General features: G+C 55.0%; 2 protein-coding genes across 2 annotated transcripts; one reads left to right on the top strand and one right to left on the bottom strand.

Moving 5' to 3' along the window:
• The first annotated feature begins 71 nt into the window (after window positions 1-71).
• Window positions 72-10,287, top strand: GIPR (gastric inhibitory polypeptide receptor). The gene is made up of 13 exons (XM_007943064.2): window positions 72-149; window positions 846-945; window positions 1,508-1,615; window positions 2,068-2,171; window positions 2,848-2,951; window positions 3,093-3,237; window positions 6,067-6,226; window positions 6,433-6,493; window positions 7,001-7,070; window positions 7,191-7,279; window positions 7,360-7,498; window positions 9,952-9,993; window positions 10,081-10,287. Exons 1-13 carry the CDS (start codon window positions 72-74, stop codon window positions 10,285-10,287), a joined length of 1,407 nt encoding a protein of 468 aa, XP_007941255.1.
• A 5,853-nt stretch (window positions 10,288-16,140) lies between these two features.
• Window positions 16,141-19,790, bottom strand: SNRPD2 (small nuclear ribonucleoprotein D2 polypeptide). Its single transcript, XM_007942900.2, has 2 exons — window positions 19,618-19,790; window positions 16,141-16,315 (listed from the first exon to the last, which is right to left on the bottom strand). The coding sequence occupies exons 1-2, from the start codon at window positions 19,767-19,769 to the stop codon at window positions 16,141-16,143; spliced, it is 327 nt and encodes a 108-aa protein (XP_007941091.2). The 5' UTR covers window positions 19,770-19,790.
• Between the last annotated feature and the right edge of the window lie 1,053 nt (window positions 19,791-20,843).

The following is a 20,843-nucleotide window of genomic DNA, read 5'->3' as shown; positions in this document are numbered from 1 at the left end:
GTGACCCTCCAGGCCGCACCGCCCTCGCGTGACTGGACCCTCCGTCCCCCCCATGCCACGCCGCCCGCGCGATGCCGAGCGCTCGGTCCCGGCGGCTGCTCCAGCTGCTGCTCTGGTTGTGGGCGCCGCCGCTGCTTCGGAGAGCGGAAGTGAGGACCAAGGACCACGGGAGTTCAAGGCTTGGAGGGAGGTTTGGGGACGGTTTTAAGTCTTCCGCTCCTCAAAGACAGTTTTAAGACTCCCCCGCCTGCCCAGATTCAAGTTCTGACCCTTGCTTCCAGTCCCTCGGCTTTCCCCCACAGATCTTCCTTAGGGTTTCCCGCTACCTCCTACCTAACTTTCTTGTAGATTTCCAGTCTCGCCTCTCCTTCCACGCCCAGCAACTCCCCTCTCACAGGCCAACTTTGGTGGTTTCTAGGCACCCCCTCCCAAAGCCCCCAAGGGTGTATTTCGTTTGTCTTAATAGACTTTTAGTCTAGTTTTAGGTTTACAGAAAAAGTGTGCAGAAAAGTAGAGAGAGTTCCTATATGCCCCCTCTCCCCGCTGCACACCTGCATTCCTGTGGTACACTTATTACAATCGATGAGCCAAACTGGACATATAATTGCAAACTAAAGTCCATAGTTTGCATCAGCGTTCGCTCTGTATTGTGCAGTCCGATGGTTTTGACACAGAACACTTTCACTGCCCCCTAAATGCCCCGCGCTCCACCTGCTCGTCCCTCTCTTCCTCTCCTTAGCCCTAGCCATCACTCATTTTTAGATAGCCCCGCCAGCGCCCTCTGGGCTGTTGCCTGAGAAGAACGGAATAGGTCCGGGGGTTTCCTCCTTTCTCTCCTTTCGTAGACAGCATCTGAGGGGCAGACGACGGGGGAGCTGTACCAGCGCTGGGAACGGTACCGCAGGGAGTGCCAGGAGACATTGGAGGCCGCGGCGCCCCCTTTAGGTGCGGCGGCAGGGCGCTGAGCGGCAGGGGGTGGAGATGAAGTTGAGAGGAGAGGACTTAGGGCGGGCCCAGGGTTGCCGGGATGGGCCTGGAGCGAGGCTTGAAAGAAGAGACATCTGTGGTAGATGTGGGCTGGGTCTCAGGGCCTTAAGTGGAGCCTGGGGTAGGTGGCAGGGGCCTAGGCCTGAAGACCATGGGGACTGGGGCAGGGCCTCATTAGTTGGAAAAGCCTAGACAATGCTTGAAATGGGAGGAATCTTGGGCGGGGCCGGTACTAAGAGGTGAGGCCTCAAGTGGTCCACGAAAGGGGCGGAGCCTGGGAAAGGCCTCCAATGGTGGGCAGGATCTGGGGCGGGGACTTGCTCGGTGGGAGGAGCCCAGAGTGGGGCTCGGAGCGTGGGAGGGGCTTTGGGCTGGTGGGTGGAACTTTTTGTTGTACTTGGGCCAGACTGGCTCCAGGGGGGTGGGGCTGGGGCGGGGCTTGCGAAGAAAATGTGGAGCGGAGCCTGGACCAGAGGAGCCCTGGGTCCAACGGGTGTCCGCCCACCACGCCCATCCCTAGGTCTCGCCTGTAACGGGTCTTTCGATATGTACGCCTGCTGGGACTACGCTGCACCCAACGCCACTGCCCGCGCCTCCTGCCCTTGGTACCTGCCCTGGCACCAGCACGGTGAGACGCCCCCTAGGCCCCACCCTTCCCAGCCACAAAGACCCCTGATCTGTGCCCCAGACCCTCCGGCTCACCTACACCCCATCTCGTGCTCCCCTCTGTCCGACTGGGTTTCTTCGCTGCCTGTCCAACCCTGGCTAGGTGACTCTGACCTAACGTATACTGTCTTCTTTGTCTCCTTATCTTTCCAATGATTAGATGCTTATTTTCTCATCTTTTTCTGAGTCTACCTCTTTCTGGACATCTTAGTCTTCCTGGCTTATGTGTCCTTCAGCCTCCAGGTGGTTGAGCAGGGTTACAGTGCAGATGTCATAGGCTTGTTGAGAACACTGGGTTGATGAATGGAAAGTGTTACGTAAGGGTTTGTCATCATCACTTCAGCTGTCTAAGCCTTTGTCTCACAGTGTCTGTCCGTCTCTGGACCTCTGTCCCCCTCCCTTGTTTTCCTACAGTGGCCACGGGTTTTGTTCTCCGCCAGTGTGGCAGTGATGGCCAGTGGGGACATTGGAGGGACCATTCCCAGTGTGAGAATCCAGAGAGGAATGGGGCCTTCCAGGTGCAAAGATGCTCGGGGTGGGAGTGGGGATTGAATGTAGGTTAAGATGTCCAGGAGGGGGGGAAAAAAAGGGCAGCACCCTCAAGCCAAGCTTGAAACTCTTTCAGGACTCTAGTTTGCAAGTGATAAAAACCCAATTCAAATTTGCATAAGGGAGAAAGAAAGAAAAATGTATTGGCTTTTCTGAAAAGTATAAGGTGACAGCTTCAGGAACAGCTGGATCTAGGTGCTCAAATGATATAGTTGGGAATCTCTCTGTCTCTCACCATATTATGTCTGTTTTCCTCTGTGCTGACTTTCCTTTGGAGTGGCAGAAGGGGCCTCCAGTAGCACCAGGCTTATAAGCCACCAATCCAGCAACAGTATGGAAAGAGGGAGTTTCATTCTCAGCAGCTCCCACATAGAGTCCCAGGACTAGCTCTTATTGGTTAGGTTTGAGTTATATGCCTGCCTTGACCCAATCACTGTGGGAGGCAGGTGTTAGATAGAATACTCTGATTGGCTAGGCATGTACCACATGCCCAGCACTGGAGCTGAAAGGTGGAGTCAGCCCCGCTCAGACAAAGGTAGATCATTCCCTAAGAGAAAATTGGGCTTCTAGGAGGAACAGAAAGACCTTCTCTCAGGCTGAGGGAGGAGCTGAGTCATTTTCCCATTTTCCCCTCACCCCACTCAGGACCAAAGGCTGATCTTGGAGAGGCTGCAGGTCGTGTACACTGTCGGTTACTCCCTGTCCCTCACCACGCTGCTGTTGGCCCTGTTCCTCCTGAGTGTCTTCAGGTAGGGTCCCTGTAAGATTCATGGTCAGATGCTACCACTTCTATGCATCCGCCGGTGGTGGTTCTATGGGAAGGGCTGGGGGTGGTTTATGTCTGAGGACAGTTCTCCAGGGCTCTTCAGACTGCCTTTCCAATCTCCCAGGAGGCTGCGCTGCACTCGCAACTACATCCACATCAACCTGTTTACCTCGTTCATGCTGCGGGCCGCAGCCATCCTCACCCGAGACCGTCTGCTGCCCCCACCGGGTCCCTATCCTGGGGACCAGGCCCCGACTGTCTGGAGCCAGGTGAGCATGATCCAATCCCAGTGATTCTGCAAATGGGAGTCCGCCTTGTTAGGAGGGGTCAGCAACTTCACAATCCATTTACTGCCTTCTACACTATCTGGGGGAGCTCTGGTAGCATAGTGGCTAAGACACTTGCCTGCTAACCAGACGGCTGGTGGTTCAAACCAACCAGCCACTCCTTGGAAGGAAGGTTGGGCAATCCTACTTCCGTAGTGATACTGCCTCGGAAACCCAAGGAGGGGTCGCTATGAGTTGGGTTTGACTCGATGGCACATAACAACAACAACAACAACACTATCTAGTGGCACAGCACCTAAGACATTTGACTGCTAACCAAAAGGTTGGCGGTTCAAACTCACCAGCTACTCCTTGGAAGGAAAATGGGGCAGTCTACTCCCATAAAGATTTACCACCTCAGAAATCCAAGGAGGGGTCGCTATGAGTCAGAAACGACTCGGTGGCAGTGAATTTGGTTTGTTTTTTTGTACTCGGTCAGTAAAGAGCTCTGATGGTGTAGTACTCAAGGCTTTTGGCTGCTAATAAAATGTTGGTACTTCAAACCCATCAGCTGCTCCATGGAAGAAAGATGAGGCAGTCTGCTTCTGTGAAGATTCACAGCCTTGGAAATCCGATAGGGGTGGCTGTGAGTCAGAATCGACTTGATGGGTCGATTTTGAGTTTTGTTTTTTTTTTTTTTGGTTGCTGTGGGAGACCCGGGTTTGATTCCTGGCCAGTGCACTTGTGTCACTCAGTGGCGGCTGTGTGTTGCTAGGATACTGAGCAGGTTGCACAAGAGCATCCAGATGAAGACAGTAGGAAGAAAGGCCTGATGAACTTTTAAAAGTCAGTCAGTGAAAACCCTACGGATCACGATGCTCTGTTCCCATTGTGCCTGGCGTCCCCATCAGCCAAAGGCTGACTGTATGGCCACTAACAACAGTCACACTGTCAGTGCTTTCTCGCTAGGCCCCTCCCAACTTGCCCCCCCCATGGCTGTACTCTCCTACCTATCACCAACCTCTCCCTCACATTGGAATCCGTTTCCTCTCTCTCATTATCTCATCCATCCTCGGACATTTCCACCAATGACAGAATCCCTATGCAGGAGGTGAGGTGGGACATGAAGAACAAACCACTTGGTGGGGGGATTTGGTAGATACCAATTGTTCTGCGCTGGACAAATCTGCTGCAAAAGACCTCTTTCAAGTGCTGAAGAGCAAAGATATCTCCTTGAAGACTAAGTGCGCCTGACCCAAGCCATGGTATTTTCAATCGTGTCATACGCATTTGAGAGCTAGACAATGAATAAGGAAGATCAAAGAAGAGTTGATGCTTTTGAGTGGTGAATATTGAAGGTACCACGGACTGCCAGAAGAATGAACAAATCTGTCCTGGAAGAAGTGTGGCCGGAATGCTCCTTGGAGTGAGAATGGCCAGACTTCATCTCACCTACTTTGGTTATGTTGTCAGAAGGGACCAACCATTCCCTGGAGAAGGATGTCATGCTTGGTAAAGCAGAGGGTCAACAAAAAAGGAGAAGGCCTTCAATGGGATGGACAGACACAGTGGCTGCAGTGATGGGCTCAGGTACAGCAGGGATCGTGAGGCGCACCCAGGACCGGACAGTGTTTTGTTCTGTTGTGTATAGTAGGGTCATGTTCTGGTTCCCTAGTGCCGCTCTGACAGGAATACACCACAAATGGCACGGCCTTAACAAACAGGAGTTTATTCTTACAATTTGGAGGCTTTATGTCCAAGTTCAAAGTGCCAGGCTCTAGGGGCTGGGTGAAAGCCCCTCAACCTTGGGGTCCAGCTCTGCCTCCTGCTACCGGCCCACTGGAGCTAGAGGTGTTTCTTCATTCAGACAGCTGCTGGCTGCTGAGGCTGAGAAGCCCCAAGGGTGACAAGTAAAAAGGCACAGTCCCGATATTACCGAACCACATGGCAGGCCATCAGTTCAAGTCCATTGAAAGTCCCAAGGCTGGCAGAGCACAGCAGGCTGCTGAGCAACGACACGGCTACATGCAGGGTCCAAGCATGCCATAGGCTAGAGACCATTCCCAAGGCTTCTCCTAATATACAGGAAGCAGACCACATCCAAAGGCAGCTACTCAGCTGCTTGTGGTAGATCCCACCATGGAGTTGATTGCCAGTCTCATCACGGGAAATAACTACCACCAGCTGCCCAGCCACTCAACCAGGCCCAGCCAAGTTGACACACAAACATAACCACCACAAGTCACTATGAGTCGGGTAGACAACAACAGTTGTTATTTTGAGACAGAGTGGGAAAGATTAGAGGTTGGGGCGCATGGGGTGGGAAAACTATCTGGTAGAGAGACTTAGGCGGCCCCAGGCCATAGAGTGGGGCGACACCTTAGCACTGAACGCAAAAACCAAACACACTGCTGTGGAGTCGGATCTGACTCATAGTGACCCCTCCTTGGGTTTCCAAGGTGGTATCTCTAGGGAAGTGGATTGCCCAACCTTCCTTCCAAGGAGTGGTTGGTGGGTTTGAACCGCCAGCCTTCTGGTTAGCAGTCAAATGCCTTAGGCACTACGCCACCAGAGCACTGAAGTGGTGGTGTAATGAAGTGGCAAAAACTATCTGGCAGCAAGGTGGGTCATGTTCCATAATAGATCTTTCTTCTGAGCCACTTCTGGGTGGACTCGACGTCCACCCTTTGGCCTAGCAGCCATGCACATTAACCTGGATACCATCTACTGAGGAGGATGTAGAGTGGGGAAAGAACATCTGATAGCAAGAGGTGGTGGTGGAAGGACCCCTGGAGGTCCTGACTGCCCTCCCCTTCTCTGGCCGTCCCCTAGGCCCTAGCGGCTTGCCGGACGGCCCAGGTCGTGACCCAGTACTGCGTGGGCGCTAACTACACGTGGCTGCTGGTGGAAGGGGTCTATCTGCACAGCCTCCTGGTGCTCGTAGGAGGCTCCGAGGGGGACCACTTTCGCTGTTACCTGCTCCTCGGCTGGGGTGAGCCCCGACCCCGGCGCTCCCCAGTCCAGCGCGCCTCCGCCCGCCCCTGACTTCCCTGCTGGTTGACCTCTGGGAGTTTGCTCCTCTCCAAGCGGGGCTTCCCCACCTAGGCCGGGCATTCCACGGGTCTCGGGCCTGGCGGGGCCCGTGCGAGCGCTGACGGCTGCGGCGGGGTTGGGGGGCGGGGCTCGGGGTCTGCACAGGGGCCCCCGCGCTTTTCGTCATTCCCTGGGTGATCGTCAGGTACCTGTACGAGAACACGCAGTGAGTTGCGGGGTCTGGGTCCTGGGTCTGGGAGGTGGGCAGGGCTTTGAGGGGTGGGGCGTGATGGCGGCCAGGGGCTTGGAGGGAGCGCGGGCGGGGCTTGGAGGAAATGTGGGTGGGGTTTGGAGGGAGTGGGCAGGTTTGGAGGGAATGAGGGCGGGGCTTGAAGGAAGTGGGCGGGGCTTGGAGGGAATGTGGGCAGGTTTGGAGGGAGTGGACAGGTTTGGAGGGAATGCGGGCGGGGTTTGGGGAGTGGGCGGGTTTGGAGGGAGCGTGGGCGGGGCTTGGACGGAACATGGGCGGGGTCTAGAGGGATTGAGGTGCTTGGAAAGGTGTTCCTGGGATATTGATAGGGAAGGTGGGTGGAGCCTAATAGTAGTAGACGGGCCTTTAAAGGAATGAGGTTGGGGCCTTCCGGAAGGTGGGCGGGGCCTGACGAATGAGCGTGCGTGACCCTGTGAGTACTCGGGCTTGTCTGTCTCAGCTCTTCTCCACCCGGTTTCCCAGGTGCTGGGAGCGGAACGATATCAAAGCCATCTGGTGGATCATCCGCACCCCAATCCTCGTGACCATCTTGGTACGGCCCGCCCCGCCTCCTCCATGTGGTCCTTTGAGATTTCCCGCCGGGGGAGTGAAAGCTCTAGTCCTGCTCCCCAGGAAAGGGTGAGGGGGGGCTTCAGCCTCTCTCTCCCCGCAGATTAATTTCCTTATCTTCATCCGCATTCTTGGCATCCTCGTGTCCAAGCTGAGAACCCGGCAGATGCGTTGCCCGGACTACCGACTGAGGTGCGGGCGGGGGCTAGGGCGCAAGGGCAGGGGCCGGGGGTGTGACCGGCCCCCGGGCCCACTGCTGCCCTCTTCCCCAGGCTGGCGCGCTCCACGCTGACGCTGGTGCCCCTGCTGGGAGTCCACGAGGTGGTGTTTGCGCCGGTGACGGAGGAACAGGCCCGGGGCACCCTGCGCTTCGCCAAGCTGGGCTTTGAGATCTTCCTCAGTTCCTTCCAGGTGCTGGGGTGGGCTGCCAGGGGTGCTGAGGCCTTTGGCCTTGGTCCCTCCTCCCGAGGTCTTCTCTGGCCCAGCCGCTCAGTGGCGTGTAAAAATGGGATTTCATCCTTCATTGAACCCACCATACGGAGCTAGCGCTGGTTGGGGGCGACAAGAGGCAGGGAGTGCAGGGGACCGAGGCAGGCCAGTGGTACTCCCGTTCTTGACAGAGCTCGACTCTGGGCCGGACAGAGCTGGGGCCAGAATCGCTCTGTCATTTCCTAGCTGCTGCTTCTCCCAGGCTTGTTGTTGTTGTTATGTGCCGTCGAGTCAGCCCTGACTCATAGCGACCCCTCCTTGGGTTTCTGAGGCAGTATCACTACGGAAGTAGATTGCCCAACCTTCCTTCCGAGGAGTGGCTGGTGGGTTTGAACCACCTGCCTTCTGGTTAGCAGTCAAGTGCCTTAGGCACTATGCTACCAGAGCTCCAGCTAGATGGGTGCAAAACAAACATGAAACCAAACCCACTGCCATCCAGTCCATGCGGACTCACAGAGATCCCCATTGGGTTTCCGAGGAGGTGAATCTTTACGGAAGTAGATTGCCCAGTCTTCCTTCCGCAGAGCGGTGGTGGGTTTGAACCACCAACCTTCTGGTTAGCAGTGGAGCTCCTTACGCAGTGACCTAGCAGGTGCCTAAGGTGCAAAATTGAAGGAGAAAGGATTTCTGTTTGGGGTGATGAGAAGATTCTGGAACCAGAGTGGTGATGGTCACACAACATGGTGGGAGGGATGGTGCTGGACTGTGCACTAGAAAATGGTTAAAATGGGAAAGTTCATGTTGTGTATATTACACAGCAGAGGTGGTGAGGTTGGCGCAGGACCGGGCAGTGTCATTCTGTTGTACACGGTTCTCTGTGAGTTGGAGCCAGCTCGGTGCACCTCACACAACCACAACAAGTTTTACCACACACATGCACACACAACTTTTAAGGAGGCACTCGTTCCAAAATTTAAGGCCAACCCTGCATTCGCGTGTCTCGCTCTAGTCCCACCTGCTTCTCCTTGCTGGGCCTCAGTTTCTTTACCTCTAAAGTGGGAACAATACCAATCTCAGCTTGCAAGACTGTCCATTCACTCAGCAAATACATGTTGAATATTTACTATGTGATAGCACTCCCCCAAGCTCACTGTAGGGGTACAAGCACCAACCAAATGGATTAAGGTCCCTATTTGGCCTCCAGTGGGAGAGACATATAATAAATATGCCGAATCTTACGTAAATAGCACACTTTATACAGTTTTTGCAGGCCCTGCAACTGCTTTGCGTGTTGGTATCCTGTGAGGGCTATGCTACAATAGGCGTGGGGGTGTTATGTGAGTGGGTGCCTTATATGTGAAAATATGGTCACGTATGCATAACGTACAGAATGTCCTAAGGTGATAGGTGCCTGGGGGGGGGCGGGGGCAGGCAAAGAGATGAGAAGGAGACCCAAGGAAGCATGGGGTTGCAGTTTCAGACGGTCAGGGCAGGTTTCCCCAAGAGAGAGACTAGAGAACCTGAGGGGAAAAGTCCGGGAGTCTGGGGGCCGGGAGCAGAGGGAGCCGGCAAGCGTGGGGGGAGATGAGGTCGGAGCGATGAGGGAGGGGGCGGACGGTGCAGGACCCTCGGTCGGACTTCAGCTTTGACTGTGAGGCAAGAGCCACAGGAGAGCTCTGAGTAGAAGGCCGTGACCGAGTTAGATTTTAACAAGATTCCGGAAGGAGTAATAAAAGATTGGGAGTCCCCAGGGGGTGCAGATGGTAAAAGTGCTCAGCTACCAACTGAAAGGTTGGCGGCTGCAGTCCTTTCAGAGGTGCCATGGGGCAGCTGTTGAAAACCCTATAAGTGCAGTTCCACACTGACATGTATGGGGTCGCCCTGAGTTGGAATTGAGTCTGTGGCTACCGAAAACAATAGTGGGTGTCACTACACAGTCTTGTGTGTGAATGTTGTTCTTGGGTGCTGTGGAGTCAATTGGACTCATAGCGACCCCGTGGGACCGAGAACTGCCCCATAGGTCTTGGCTGTAATCTTTCAGAGAGCACATGGCCAGGGCTTTCTGCAAGAGCGGCTGGGTGGGTTATCCCATCTTCCAGATGAGGAAACTGAGGCACGGAGCGGATAAGCAGCTTGCTAAGTAGGGAAGCAGCTTTCACAGGCAGCCTATGTCCGGGGGTCTCCTGCTTTTAACCCCCACCCTGTATAGCTCAGCATAGCTGCAAGGTTTAGGCCGGGATTCGGGGCGAGGGAGAAAGGGCTTGCAGTCGTGCAAGGCTGAGATACTCGCAAAGAACTGGCCTGCAATGCAGTAACAGGAGCGGGGGTGGGGTGGAGCAGTCGCGTGGCGTGATGCCCCGCAAGGGTCAGAGCGCCTTAAGGGGACGGCTCGAATGTAGCCTCAAGCCTGATTTAACTCCGCCCTCCTCCGGCAGGGTTTCCTGGTCAGCGTCCTGTACTGTTTCATCAACAAGGAGGTAGGGAGAGTCCGCTCGCGCCTTCTGGCGGCCTCGCGGGGAACAGCGCCCCGGAACGCCGCCTCTGAGCGCCGTCTCCCGTTGCAGGTGCAGTCGGAGGTCCGCCGAGGCTGGCGTCGCTGCCGCCTGCGCCGCAGCGTGGGCGAGGAGCAGCGCCGCCCGCCGGAGCAAGTCTCTCGGACCCAGTCCAAGGATCCTGGTCCTGGCGAAGTCCCCACCGGCCGTGCCCTGTCCTTGGGGACCCTCCCAGGGCCTGGGGATGAGGGCAGTAGGGTCTTAGAAAGCTATTGCTAGGCAGTGGGATGCCTGGGTCCATTCAGTTAGTGTGTATTTATTGAATGCCTACTGAGTGCCAGGCCCAGTGTGGAGGGCTCTGGGGAAGTGGAGACAGAAACAAAAGACCAGTTCCTTATGGTCCTGGAGCTCACAACTGCGGGAGGAAACAGGCAGGTCCGACAAAACATCACGTTAGACAGTGGCATGGCTTTGAAGGGAAAATTAGAAGGGGGCCCACGGTGGTCCGGGAGGGCTTCTCTGAGGAGGTGACATTTAAGGAGACTTTGGGAAGAGCTGGGGAATGAGCTTCTGGACAGCCGGAACAGCATGTGCAAAGGCCCTGTGGCAGGATGGAGCTTGGGTGCCCGGGGAGCAGGAAGGAGACTCGTAGGCGCAGTGGAATGAATCAGAGCCAAGAGACGGAGACAGAGAAGGGGCGGGGGCACGAGAGCTGGGCTGTTGCTCCGGGTGCGGTGAAGACTCAGTAGGAGGCTCTCATGGACTCATGTTTTGAACAGATCCTCTGCCTTGTAGGGCGACAGACTATTGGGGGCAGGGGTGGACACTAGGAGCCCCGTGAGGAGCCGAGTGCAGGTGCACCCAGACAAGGGTGGTGGCCACAGAGGCTGGGCAGCGGTTGGAGGCAGGCAGGGGGACCTGGTGATGGTTTAAATGCAGAAAGTGCATCAAAGAGAGAAAGCAGGGAGCTGTGGGTTTGGGATGGTAGAGAGGAGACAGCTAGAGAGGGTTTGGGCCTGTGAAGCCATGCCGTTCAACCCAAGGGGAGTTGGATGTAAGGGTTTGGAGCTCCCGGGAGAGGTGAGAGCCAGAGACAGAAATGTGAGAGGCGCAGAGGATCCACTCTGAGAAGAGGGAAGGATTCAGGGTGGAGGCACTGACATGGGTGATTGGGCGGCCGCAGAGCTGAAACCTGAGGGGCCTCCCTTAGTCCAGAGGGGCTAACTGGGGAATGTGGCCGCAGAGCTGTGTTGCCCAGATCAGGACGCTGTGGCTTCACCCTGCGTCTGCCAGATGAACACTGATGCCAGTGGGCAGCCCCTGGGCACTGGGAGAGCTGGGAGGAGGCTGGCAGCCTCACTGTGGCTGGGCCACCTGTATACACGAGACCTCCTTTCTTAATCACCCTACACACACACACACACACACACACTTAGATTCATTTAGTACCTAGTTGGTGGTTTTCCCTGGGGTCCCCTCTCCCTGGCAGATGTGCCCCGGGGCAGCCAAACTCAGAGCCCTGTCAAGGCCATGGCCCTAATGAGGTGAAGGCCCCGGGGCAGGGCCCTTGTCAATAAAGCACGAGAAACTATGATTTGTCCTGTTTTGTTGAGTTGGGAGGATCCACTCTGAGAAGAGGCGCTGGGTGGGGCCCGTGGCGCCCTGTGATGGTCCTGCCCTTTCTGCAGGGCAGCACTGCTGGACTTCAGCCAAGTGTCACCAGAGGAATGGTGGGTCCCATGCTGCCACTGTCCCCATTGCCTAGGAGCCCAGAGTGGGAATGTTACATATGTAATCCGATGCTTAATTCTTTGCTGTGTATACAGATTAAAATTATACGTGCACTGCATAACGTCCATCCAGACAACGTCTGACTGCATATAAGTCCATGATCCCATAAAGTATGTTGTTGTTGTTGTTATGTACCGTCGAGTCGGCCCCAACTCATAGCGACCCCTCCTTGGGTTTCCGAGGCAGTTATCACTACGGAAGTAGGATTGCCCAACCTTCCTTCCGAGGAGTGGCTGGTGAGTTTGAACCACCAGCCTTCTGGTTAGCAGTCAAGTGCGTTAGCCACTATGCTACCAGAGCTCCCATGAAGTATAGAGTTCAGAAATCCCTATTGGATGTAACAAATGCAACAGCTTTCCACACACAACACGTGCATCTCCTGTCTCTTGCATAGAAAGTGATTGCGCGGCCAGATGTGTAATGCTACAGTACATATATAACCTGGATGTGTCTCATGATGGTCATAGTAAATGCCTGTTACTGCTTCATCAACAAGGAGGTAGGCAGAGTCCGCCCGCGCCCTCTGGCGGCCGCGCGGGGAACAGCGCGCCGGAACGCCGGCTCTGAGTGCCGTCTCCAGTTTCAGGTGCAGTCGGAGACGGGCGGAGGCTGGCATCCCTGCTGCCTGCCCTGCAGCCTCAGTGAGGCGTTGGAGCTACTGCCTTATGTATGTACCGTGCTTTCTATCTGGAAATCTACCGTGTATGCAGCACCCAGTCTCGTGTATCGTGCATCTTGAGTGTTGCAACGTCCTTTCTCTTTCAAAAGAGAACTACTGTGAAGTGCATCATGGCTCCCAAAGCCAGTGCCAGTGCCAGCAACAGCAAGGGGCAAAGAAGGATCGATGTGGAAGTTAAACAAGTTACTAAACAACGGGAAGATGGAAAAGCTGAATGCTCCTGCTTGCCATTTAGGCAAGCCACACTTGACCATCAAGACAATCCTTAAAAAGGAAACAAACAAATTTCCAAGGTGTTAAAGGATGGACTCCACTAAAAGCTACAAGGCGAACAAAAACGTGAGCGGGACCTGTACCAGACACAGAGAAGGCTAATGACGTGGATCGCGGACCAAACACAAAAGCGACTCCCTGTCAGCATGTTGGCGATCACTGCTACGGCACGAAGCTTGTGCGAGACGCTGAGAAAGCAGGACCAGGTTATGACGTGGCTGGTGTTCCCACTCCGTCCAAACCACAACATGTCCCGTTCCACAGAATGTACTATGGATGTTAAGCAACACATGGCTGTGTATGTGTGCATGTACACGTATGTGGGCCGAACACTGGGAGGCCTGCTTCTCTAGTTAGTGTGGGAATTTTAAGAGTGTGGAGCTCTGGATCTTACTGCCTGGTTCAAATCTTAGTTTGGCTGCTTATTAGTGGTGTGATTTGAGGAGAGCTCTCAATCTGTACCTGTTTCCACTTCCAGAAAATGGGCGACACGATGCAGCTGAATCCCAGGCCTGAGATGGAAATGAGCTGTTGGCCGCCATCCGGTCGGCCCGACTCGTGCACAACGGATAGAACTCCGCCTGGTGCCGCCCCAGCCCCAGGACTGGCTGCGGACTGGACCGCTGGGAGCCGTGGGGTTTATCACTGGCTGATTCTCGGACTGGTCTCCAGGCCTTTCTTCCTCGTCAGACTCAGTTGGGAAGCTCTACGGAAATCCGTTCAGCGTCACACCAACACTGGGACACACACTGACAGCAGGCAGTGTCTGCATGTGAGCACGGAAGGGGAGGAGTCCACCGCCGCACCGCCCGCTGCTCTGGGCAAAGGTTTGCGCAGGGCGAGTCCTGCAGCTTTGAGAGTCGGCTTTAGCTTTGACCTCCTGAGGGGTGAGCCCCTCAGAGACCACTGGAGTGGGGAGGAGGGGATTAACATGGATGCCCAGCAGGTGCCCAGAGCAGAATCGGCCGCCAGCCTGCGACGCGGGAAAGCCAGTTCCCATCACCTGGTGAAGGTTAAGTCAGCAACCAGGGGTGGTGGTTATGTGCTGTTGACGACTCATAGCGACCCCTCCTTGGGTTTCCGAGGCAGTATCACTATGGAAGTAGATTGCCCAACCTTCTTTCCGAGGAGTGGCTGGTGGGTTTGAACCGCCAGCCTTCTGTCAAGTGCCTTAGGCACTACGCTGCCAGAGCTGCTCCAACCAGGGGAGCCTGCAGGAATTCAAACCCACGGCTGCAGGTCTCAGGGCTCGCTGCCCCTGCTTCTGCAGGAGAACCACCCCTGGGGGGCTGGCAGCAGCACTGATGCCCCCAATTCCCAGATGATGGTATCGTGGCTCCATCCTGCTCCTCAACAGCCAAGACGGTTCAGGAGAGCCGGGCCCCGTCGGTTTGAAGGCAGCCCCGTCGTTTCCTAATTGGGTGACACTGTAAGCCACACACACTCTCTGGGCCTCAGCTCCCTCACCTGTAGAATGGGATGACTAGTGTCTACCCCACAGGATGGAGGTTCGTTACACATGAGCACTCAGTCGTCAGGTGTGGAGTTCACCGTGACTCACAGCAGCCCCATAGCACCAAGCAACACCGTCCCCTGGGGTTTTCTAAGCTGTAACCCTAAGGCAGGCAGATGGCCAGGTCTCTCTCGTGCAGAGCCACTGGGGGGGGGTTCAAATTGTCAGTCACCAGCCGCGTGTCAGCTCTTCATGCCACTTAGTAAATGCCACCTGTGTGACCTCACAAGGAGCCTGGTGGCCCCGTGGTTAAATGCTCATAAGGCAATGCAGGCTGTGCTTTCCAAGCTCAAAGTACGTGAGCCTCTCATCTGAGCCTGACCGTGTGGGCTCCTGTGTCTGCCTGGCCCTGCCTGGAGAGGGGAGACAGGATGTGAGGTGGGGTGCGCAGCATGCATCCTGTATGACGGGATCCTCCTGAACCCCTAACAGAGGCCTTTCCGTCCCACCTGTTCTATCTCCCCGCATCCGTCACAGACGTTCTCTCGAGGACCTGAGTTATCACAGGCTCAGGCGCGAGGTGGGTCTGAGTCACGGCGTGACCACTTACGGGCCGGGGGCCTGTGAAAGGGCCCTGCTCCCTGTACTTGTTTTCTGCAGAACAGAGGTAATAAAGGACAGTGCCTTCAATCACCTCAGATGTGTGTGAAGGCTGGACAGTGAGTGAGGAAGACCACAGAGTTAGGGTGCCGGGAGAGAGCGGTGACCCCGCCACGGATGCCAGTCTTCTGTTTGGAAGAAGTACAGCCAAAATAGCAGCTCTGGTGGTGTAGGCATTTGACTGCTACCCAGAAGGGCTGGCGGTTCAAACCCACCAGCCACTCCTCGGAAGGAAGGTTGGGCGATCCTACTTCCGTAGTGATACTGCCCCGGAAACCCAAGGAGGGGTCGCTGTGAGTCAGAACTGACAGGACGGCAGTGAGTTTTGAGTTAGACGGCCAGAATGCTCCTCGTAAGCGAGGACGGTGAGACTTCATGCCCGGTGCTCTAGACTCTAGACATGTTCCCAGGAGGGACCAGTCCCTGGAGAAGGCCATCATGCTGGGTAGAGGGTCAGCGAAAAAGAGGAAGACTCTCCACAAGATGGACTGACGTGGTGGCCGCCACGACGGACTGAAGCACAGCGAGGAGCGCGAGGATGGTGCGGGACTGGGCCGAGTCTCATTCTGTCGTTACACAGGGTCGCGGAGAGTCAGAACGGACCCGACAACACCCAGCAACCCCCACCGTGACCTCGGTGTCTCTGGGAAGATGCCCAGAAAGCGGGAGCCTAGAGCCTGCCGCCCACCAGCTCAGCAGGTCCCAGCCAGGAGCACCCCCGGGGGTGCTGCTGGTCTTCCACCTGTGTGTGTTCCTCCCGTCCATGAGGGCAGGGCTGGGCCAGGGTGTTCCCGGGCACCGTGCTGGCCCCAGCAGTGCCACACAGGCTGGGCACAGAGGAGGCACCTGGGAGATGACCTAACAAATGAGAAGAAAAAGACCGAAAGGAACTGTGAATGACGCAGAGACTCACTGAGGGGCAGGACACAGTGCCGAGAACCTCGGGAAGACAAGAACAGGAAGAGTAAGAGCATCCCCTGGCCACCAGAGCTGGGAGGTTCTATCCATCCAGCCGACCGCCGTCATAGACGGAGCGAGTGGGGCCTGCAAGGGCAGAGCCAGGCCACCTGGCACACCAGGCTTGGAGGTCCTGGGCCCAGTGTCAGTCCCAGGGCCCAGCTGCTTCACGCCTTCCCTGGGGGGGAGTCTGCCCCACTCACAAGACCACAGCCTAGACAGCTACTAATAGAAAAAACACAAGAGACTTTATTGTTTCCAACACAGGGGCAGGTCTTCACAGGGCAGCGGGCAGTGGTTCTGGGGTGGGAGCAGGCCCCTACTTGCCGGCGATGAGTGGGTTCCGCAGGACCACAATGACCGAGTCCCCGCGCAGGAACATCTTGGAGATGTACCGGTCCTTGTTGACGGGCTTGGACTTCTTCTTGCCCTTGCCACTCTTGGGGACCTCAGTCCACATCTCCTTCACATTCTCCAGCACCATGTTGCAATGCCTGGTGGGGCAGGGGGAAGGAGACACTGGCAGTGAGGGGGAGCCTGGTGACGGCAAGTACCCAGGGTCAGGCGTGGGCACAGGACTTCACCCCTCTGCACCTGTCTCCTCCTCTCTACAATGGAGACAGCCATGGTACCAGCCTCATCAGGGTGCTGTAAAGAGTAAAGGAATTAACTCTGTATCTGGAGGCGCTCAGGAAAGGACCCTGGGTAACAGAAGGAACCGCTCAGCTGGGGCTTTTCTCTTGATCTTCTGGAGGCTTCTGTCCTCCAGAGGCTCCTCAGGGGGTGGGGCTCGAGCCTCATGTGACCCCTGCACCCCAGTCCTGCTTTGTCCCTGTCCCTGGAGTGCCTGGTGACCATGGGTGGCTGCACAGGTTAGCTCGTTCCACAAATCCTCATGGACCACCAACTCAGCAGACTGCTCACAACACAGTGGATGCGGCAGCCAGTGAAACAGACCACATCCCTGTCCTCATGAGGGGTGCGTGTCAGGCTACCAACCCTCACCCCAAACCCAGGAGGGAAGCGCCATTACTTAGGAAACCGAGGCATAGTGCAATGACGTGAAAGGTCAAGAGGCCGAGCCGTGAATGAGGCCCCGTCAGTGTCCCTGTCCTGAGCACTCCTGTCGTTACTGTTCTCATTTGACCCGCGGCTTAGGGAGGAAGACTAGCTCACGGTCAGTGAACAGCTAGGGGTGCAGACTCAGCACATGACCTGGAGGAAGTGACCAGTTACCGTCAGGTGGGTTCTGTCCTGGTGCCCCATGTGTGTCAGGGTAGAGCTGCCCTCCACAGCGGTTTCAAGGACTCATTTGCCAGTGCCAGGCCATTCTCCCGAAGTGCCTGAGTGGACTTGGAACTCCAACCTTTTGGTTCCCCATTTACACCACCCAACACCGCCTTGAGGACGGCACTTCCCAGATGCTACTTAACGAAAGGTTGCGGCTCTGGTTTATTAAGCGTTTGTGATGCAAGAAGTAGAGAATTGAGTGCTTTCTGTACATATCATTTAATCCTCACGGCCACCTGATGAGGGTGTTCTTATGACACATGCTCTAACACGGGAGTGTGCTTTCCTCACTGAGACGCCTGTCCCTCCGTTTCATCCAGGTCTGCTCACCCGTTACCTCTTCAGATAGAGCCGCTGGGGCTCCATCAAAAGCAGCATCCCCTGCCCTTTACCTGGCCATACTTTTATTCACAGATCTTATCAACCAAAACCAGTAAATCAGACTCACTGCCCACTGAGCTGATTCTAACTCATTGTGACCCCCACAGGGTTTCCAAGGCTATAAATCTTTATGGAAGTAGACAGCCTCATCTTCCTCCTGTGGAGCAGCTGGTGGGTCTGAACCGCCGATCTTCTGGTTAGCAGCCGAATGCCCTTCCCGCCACACCACTAGAGCTACTTGTCAGCCCTTTGATTATGATGACAAGTACGCCTACTGCTCACTCATCTCCATCTGATGATAGTACTAGTACGAACCTACTGCTTGACGACCTTGCACATTACCAAGGAAGTGGTCATGGCAGTGATGGCTGTGGAATGTCCCTTCCCTTGAAGAGTCTCCTGAAGGTCCCCAAAAGGCTGGGCTGCAGCACCCCATGCCCTTAGCTCTCCCCGGCTGGCAGGGGTGCCGATGCCCCCCTCCCGCCATGCCCCAGCTGCTGTGCTGGGCCAGTCCCCTCCATGGTCATGGGCTCAGGCAGATACGCTGGGCCCATTCTGGGTTCCTAGCTCCTAGGCCGCCCGAGGCCCTGCAGCTCAAAATTCCTCTAAGGTGGGAAGGGAGGGAAGACAGAGGCATCTGAGATGGTGTTTGGAAGGAAGGCATGTGAGTTTAAAGACATCCCAAAGTGAGTGGAACTGGGACTGAAGCCTCCTCCTTGGTGAGGTGATGTAGCCAGGTTCCCAGCACCCTCAGTGACTTGCCAGGCCCAGAGGGCAGAGCAGGCTCTGGGATCCCGAATGCAGGGCTTGGAGGGGTGGAGAGGAGCCTGGAGGTGGCTCCTCAAGGGAAGTTCTGACTCGGGCCAGGTAGAAGTGAAGTGGTGAAGCTGTGGGCCCTCCAGTCACCCAGTCCAGCTGTCTCTTCCAAGCCTCCTTCTCTGCAGAGGACTAATGCATGACTGGACTTGCCCAGTGATGAGAACATCAATAAATTAGCTGTAACTTCTATTATCATATTATAAAAAGTCAAGGAAAGGTTTATAAATTGAAGGAAACCTTCCTTGTTGGTTACCAAGGATGGGAGAGGAGGAGAGGGAAAATTCCTAGATCGGTGGAAAACAAAACAAAAACAAGACGTAGAAACCAAAGATTATCACTAGTTACCAGGAGTAGGAGGGAAGGGGAAAGGGGCATTGAGTTTATGCTGTTGGTGGTGGAATATTTTGGAAAAAGAGAGCAATAATGGTGGCACAACATGAAAAATGTCATCAATGTCCCTGAGCTGTAAATGGGGAAGATGTTATGTTGGTGAATGTCTTGATGTATATGTTTTCACCAAAATAAAAGTGAAAAAAGGAAGAAAATTGGCCTCATATGAAAATAGAGCACTTTTTTTGTTTTCCAATCTACTTATCTGATTTTTTTTTTTTTTAAACTTTTATTGTGGTGAAAACACACACACCAAGACATTCACCAACATAACAATGTCTCCATTTACAGCTCAGGGACATTGATGACATTTTTCAGGTTGTGCCACCATTATTGCTACCCTTTTCCAAAACATTCCACCACCATCAGCATAAACTTAATGGCGCATTAGGCCCATTTTCACATAATGACTTAGTCTTTAGAACTTAACTAGGTCAACAAGTGAGGAGTGGGTGCATTTACTTGCATGCTGCCAGCTGCCCCACTTTTGGCACAAGCTCCCCGGGGGCAGGAACCATGTCTGCCTTAGTAACTGCCACATCCCTGGGGCCTGAAAAGGCGGCTGGCACTCATGAACTATTGTCAGACATGTATTCACAGGCACTTCACATGCGTGAAGTCACCAAATCTGCAACCACCGTGATTTTTGCCACTGGAGTCTCTGGGAGACACAAACAGTGAAGCACTTGGCTGCCAACTGAAAGGTTGAAGGCTCATGTCCACTCAGAGGTGCCTTGGAAGAAAGGCCTGGCAATCTGCTAGAAAAAACAGCCGTTGTGCACTGCGCTGCACAGCAAGTGGCAACGAGAGGTGGTCACACTTTGGCGCTGCTGAGAAACCTCGTCTTGGGGTTTCTCAGACTCAGCTTGGGCTGCTTCTCCAGGTCCACAGACGCCCGCGAGACCTGGACGCTCACCTGTCGAAGGCCTTCACGCGGCCCAGGAGCTTCTTGTTGTTGCGACAGTTGATGAGCACTTGCGTGTTGTTCTTGACCGACTGCGTGAGCACTGAGAGCGGCCCCGTGTTGAACTCTTCCTCCTCCCGCTTCTGCAGCTCCTCAGGTGTCATCTCGCTCTTGGGTTTGTTGAGGAGGCTCCTGGGGGGCGAGCACGGGACGTGCGGGTGAGGGGCTGGGGCCCGCGGGAATCGTGGCCTCACCTCTCATGGCTCCCAGTCTTGCCCCCAAAACCTGCCCTGTGGCTTGGTCCTCTCAGCATCCCCACTTGCATGCCTGCTCTGGACTGAACTGTGTCCCCCCAAAACATGTTACTGGAATTATAACCGCTACACCTGGGACGTGATCATGTTTGGGAACGGGGTTTTCTCTATCGAGGCCAAATCAGTGTATGGCATGACCTAAATGTAACCATTTCTGAGGAATCAAAAGGCCAGTTAGACACACTGGCAAGCAACTGAGGAACCAGAGGCTGTGGATTGTCACCAGATACTTCTAGCCTCCTGAACTGTGAGCAAATGAATTTCCGTTCTTTAAAGCCACCAACTTACGGTATTTGTGTTCCAGCAGAACTAGGTAACCAGGACAACGCCTAACAGATATTCCCAACAGTGCAGAGCCCAGGCTGGGCGCCAACCACCCCAACCCACTCTAGCCACAGCCTCCTCCATCTGCACTGACAGCAACCGCATTCCTCCAGTTCCCTGGGCCCTCAACTCTAACTTAGCTCCTCACTTTCTTACATCTCACCTGTCACCAAATCCTGTCACCTGTCTCTGAAACACATGCAGCGTGGGGCCATTTCTTCCCACGGTTACCACCTTGGCCTAAACTGCCATCATCTCTTCCCTGGAGTCTTACTGGTTTCCCTTCCTCCACCTCTGCTCCCTGACAAGCAATTCTCCACAGAACAGCCCAAAGGGTTGTGTTAAAACCTAACAAAAACTCGTCCATGGTTCCCATCTTAGTGTAAACTTAATAATAATAATAATAAAAAAAAAAAAGATGCTGTTGAGTCGATTCTGACTCACAGCGCCCCTACAGGACAGAGAACTGCGCCATAGGGTTTCCAAGGCTGTCAATCTTTACAGATGTTGACTGCCACAGCTGTCTCCCTAGGAGAGGCTGGTGGGTTTGAACCCCGCCTATGTTTTGGTCAGCACCTGAGTGTTTAACCACTGCGCCAC

The sequence above is a fragment of the Orycteropus afer genome, unplaced genomic scaffold, assembly GCF_000298275.1.
Source record: "Orycteropus afer afer isolate SDZICR_OR568_19922 unplaced genomic scaffold, OryAfe1.0 scaffold00099, whole genome shotgun sequence".
NCBI classification, from domain to species: Eukaryota; Metazoa; Chordata; class Mammalia; order Tubulidentata; family Orycteropodidae; genus Orycteropus; species Orycteropus afer.
The sequence above is the reverse complement of the archived record's forward strand: the minus strand, read 5'-3'. Positions and strand labels throughout refer to the sequence as shown.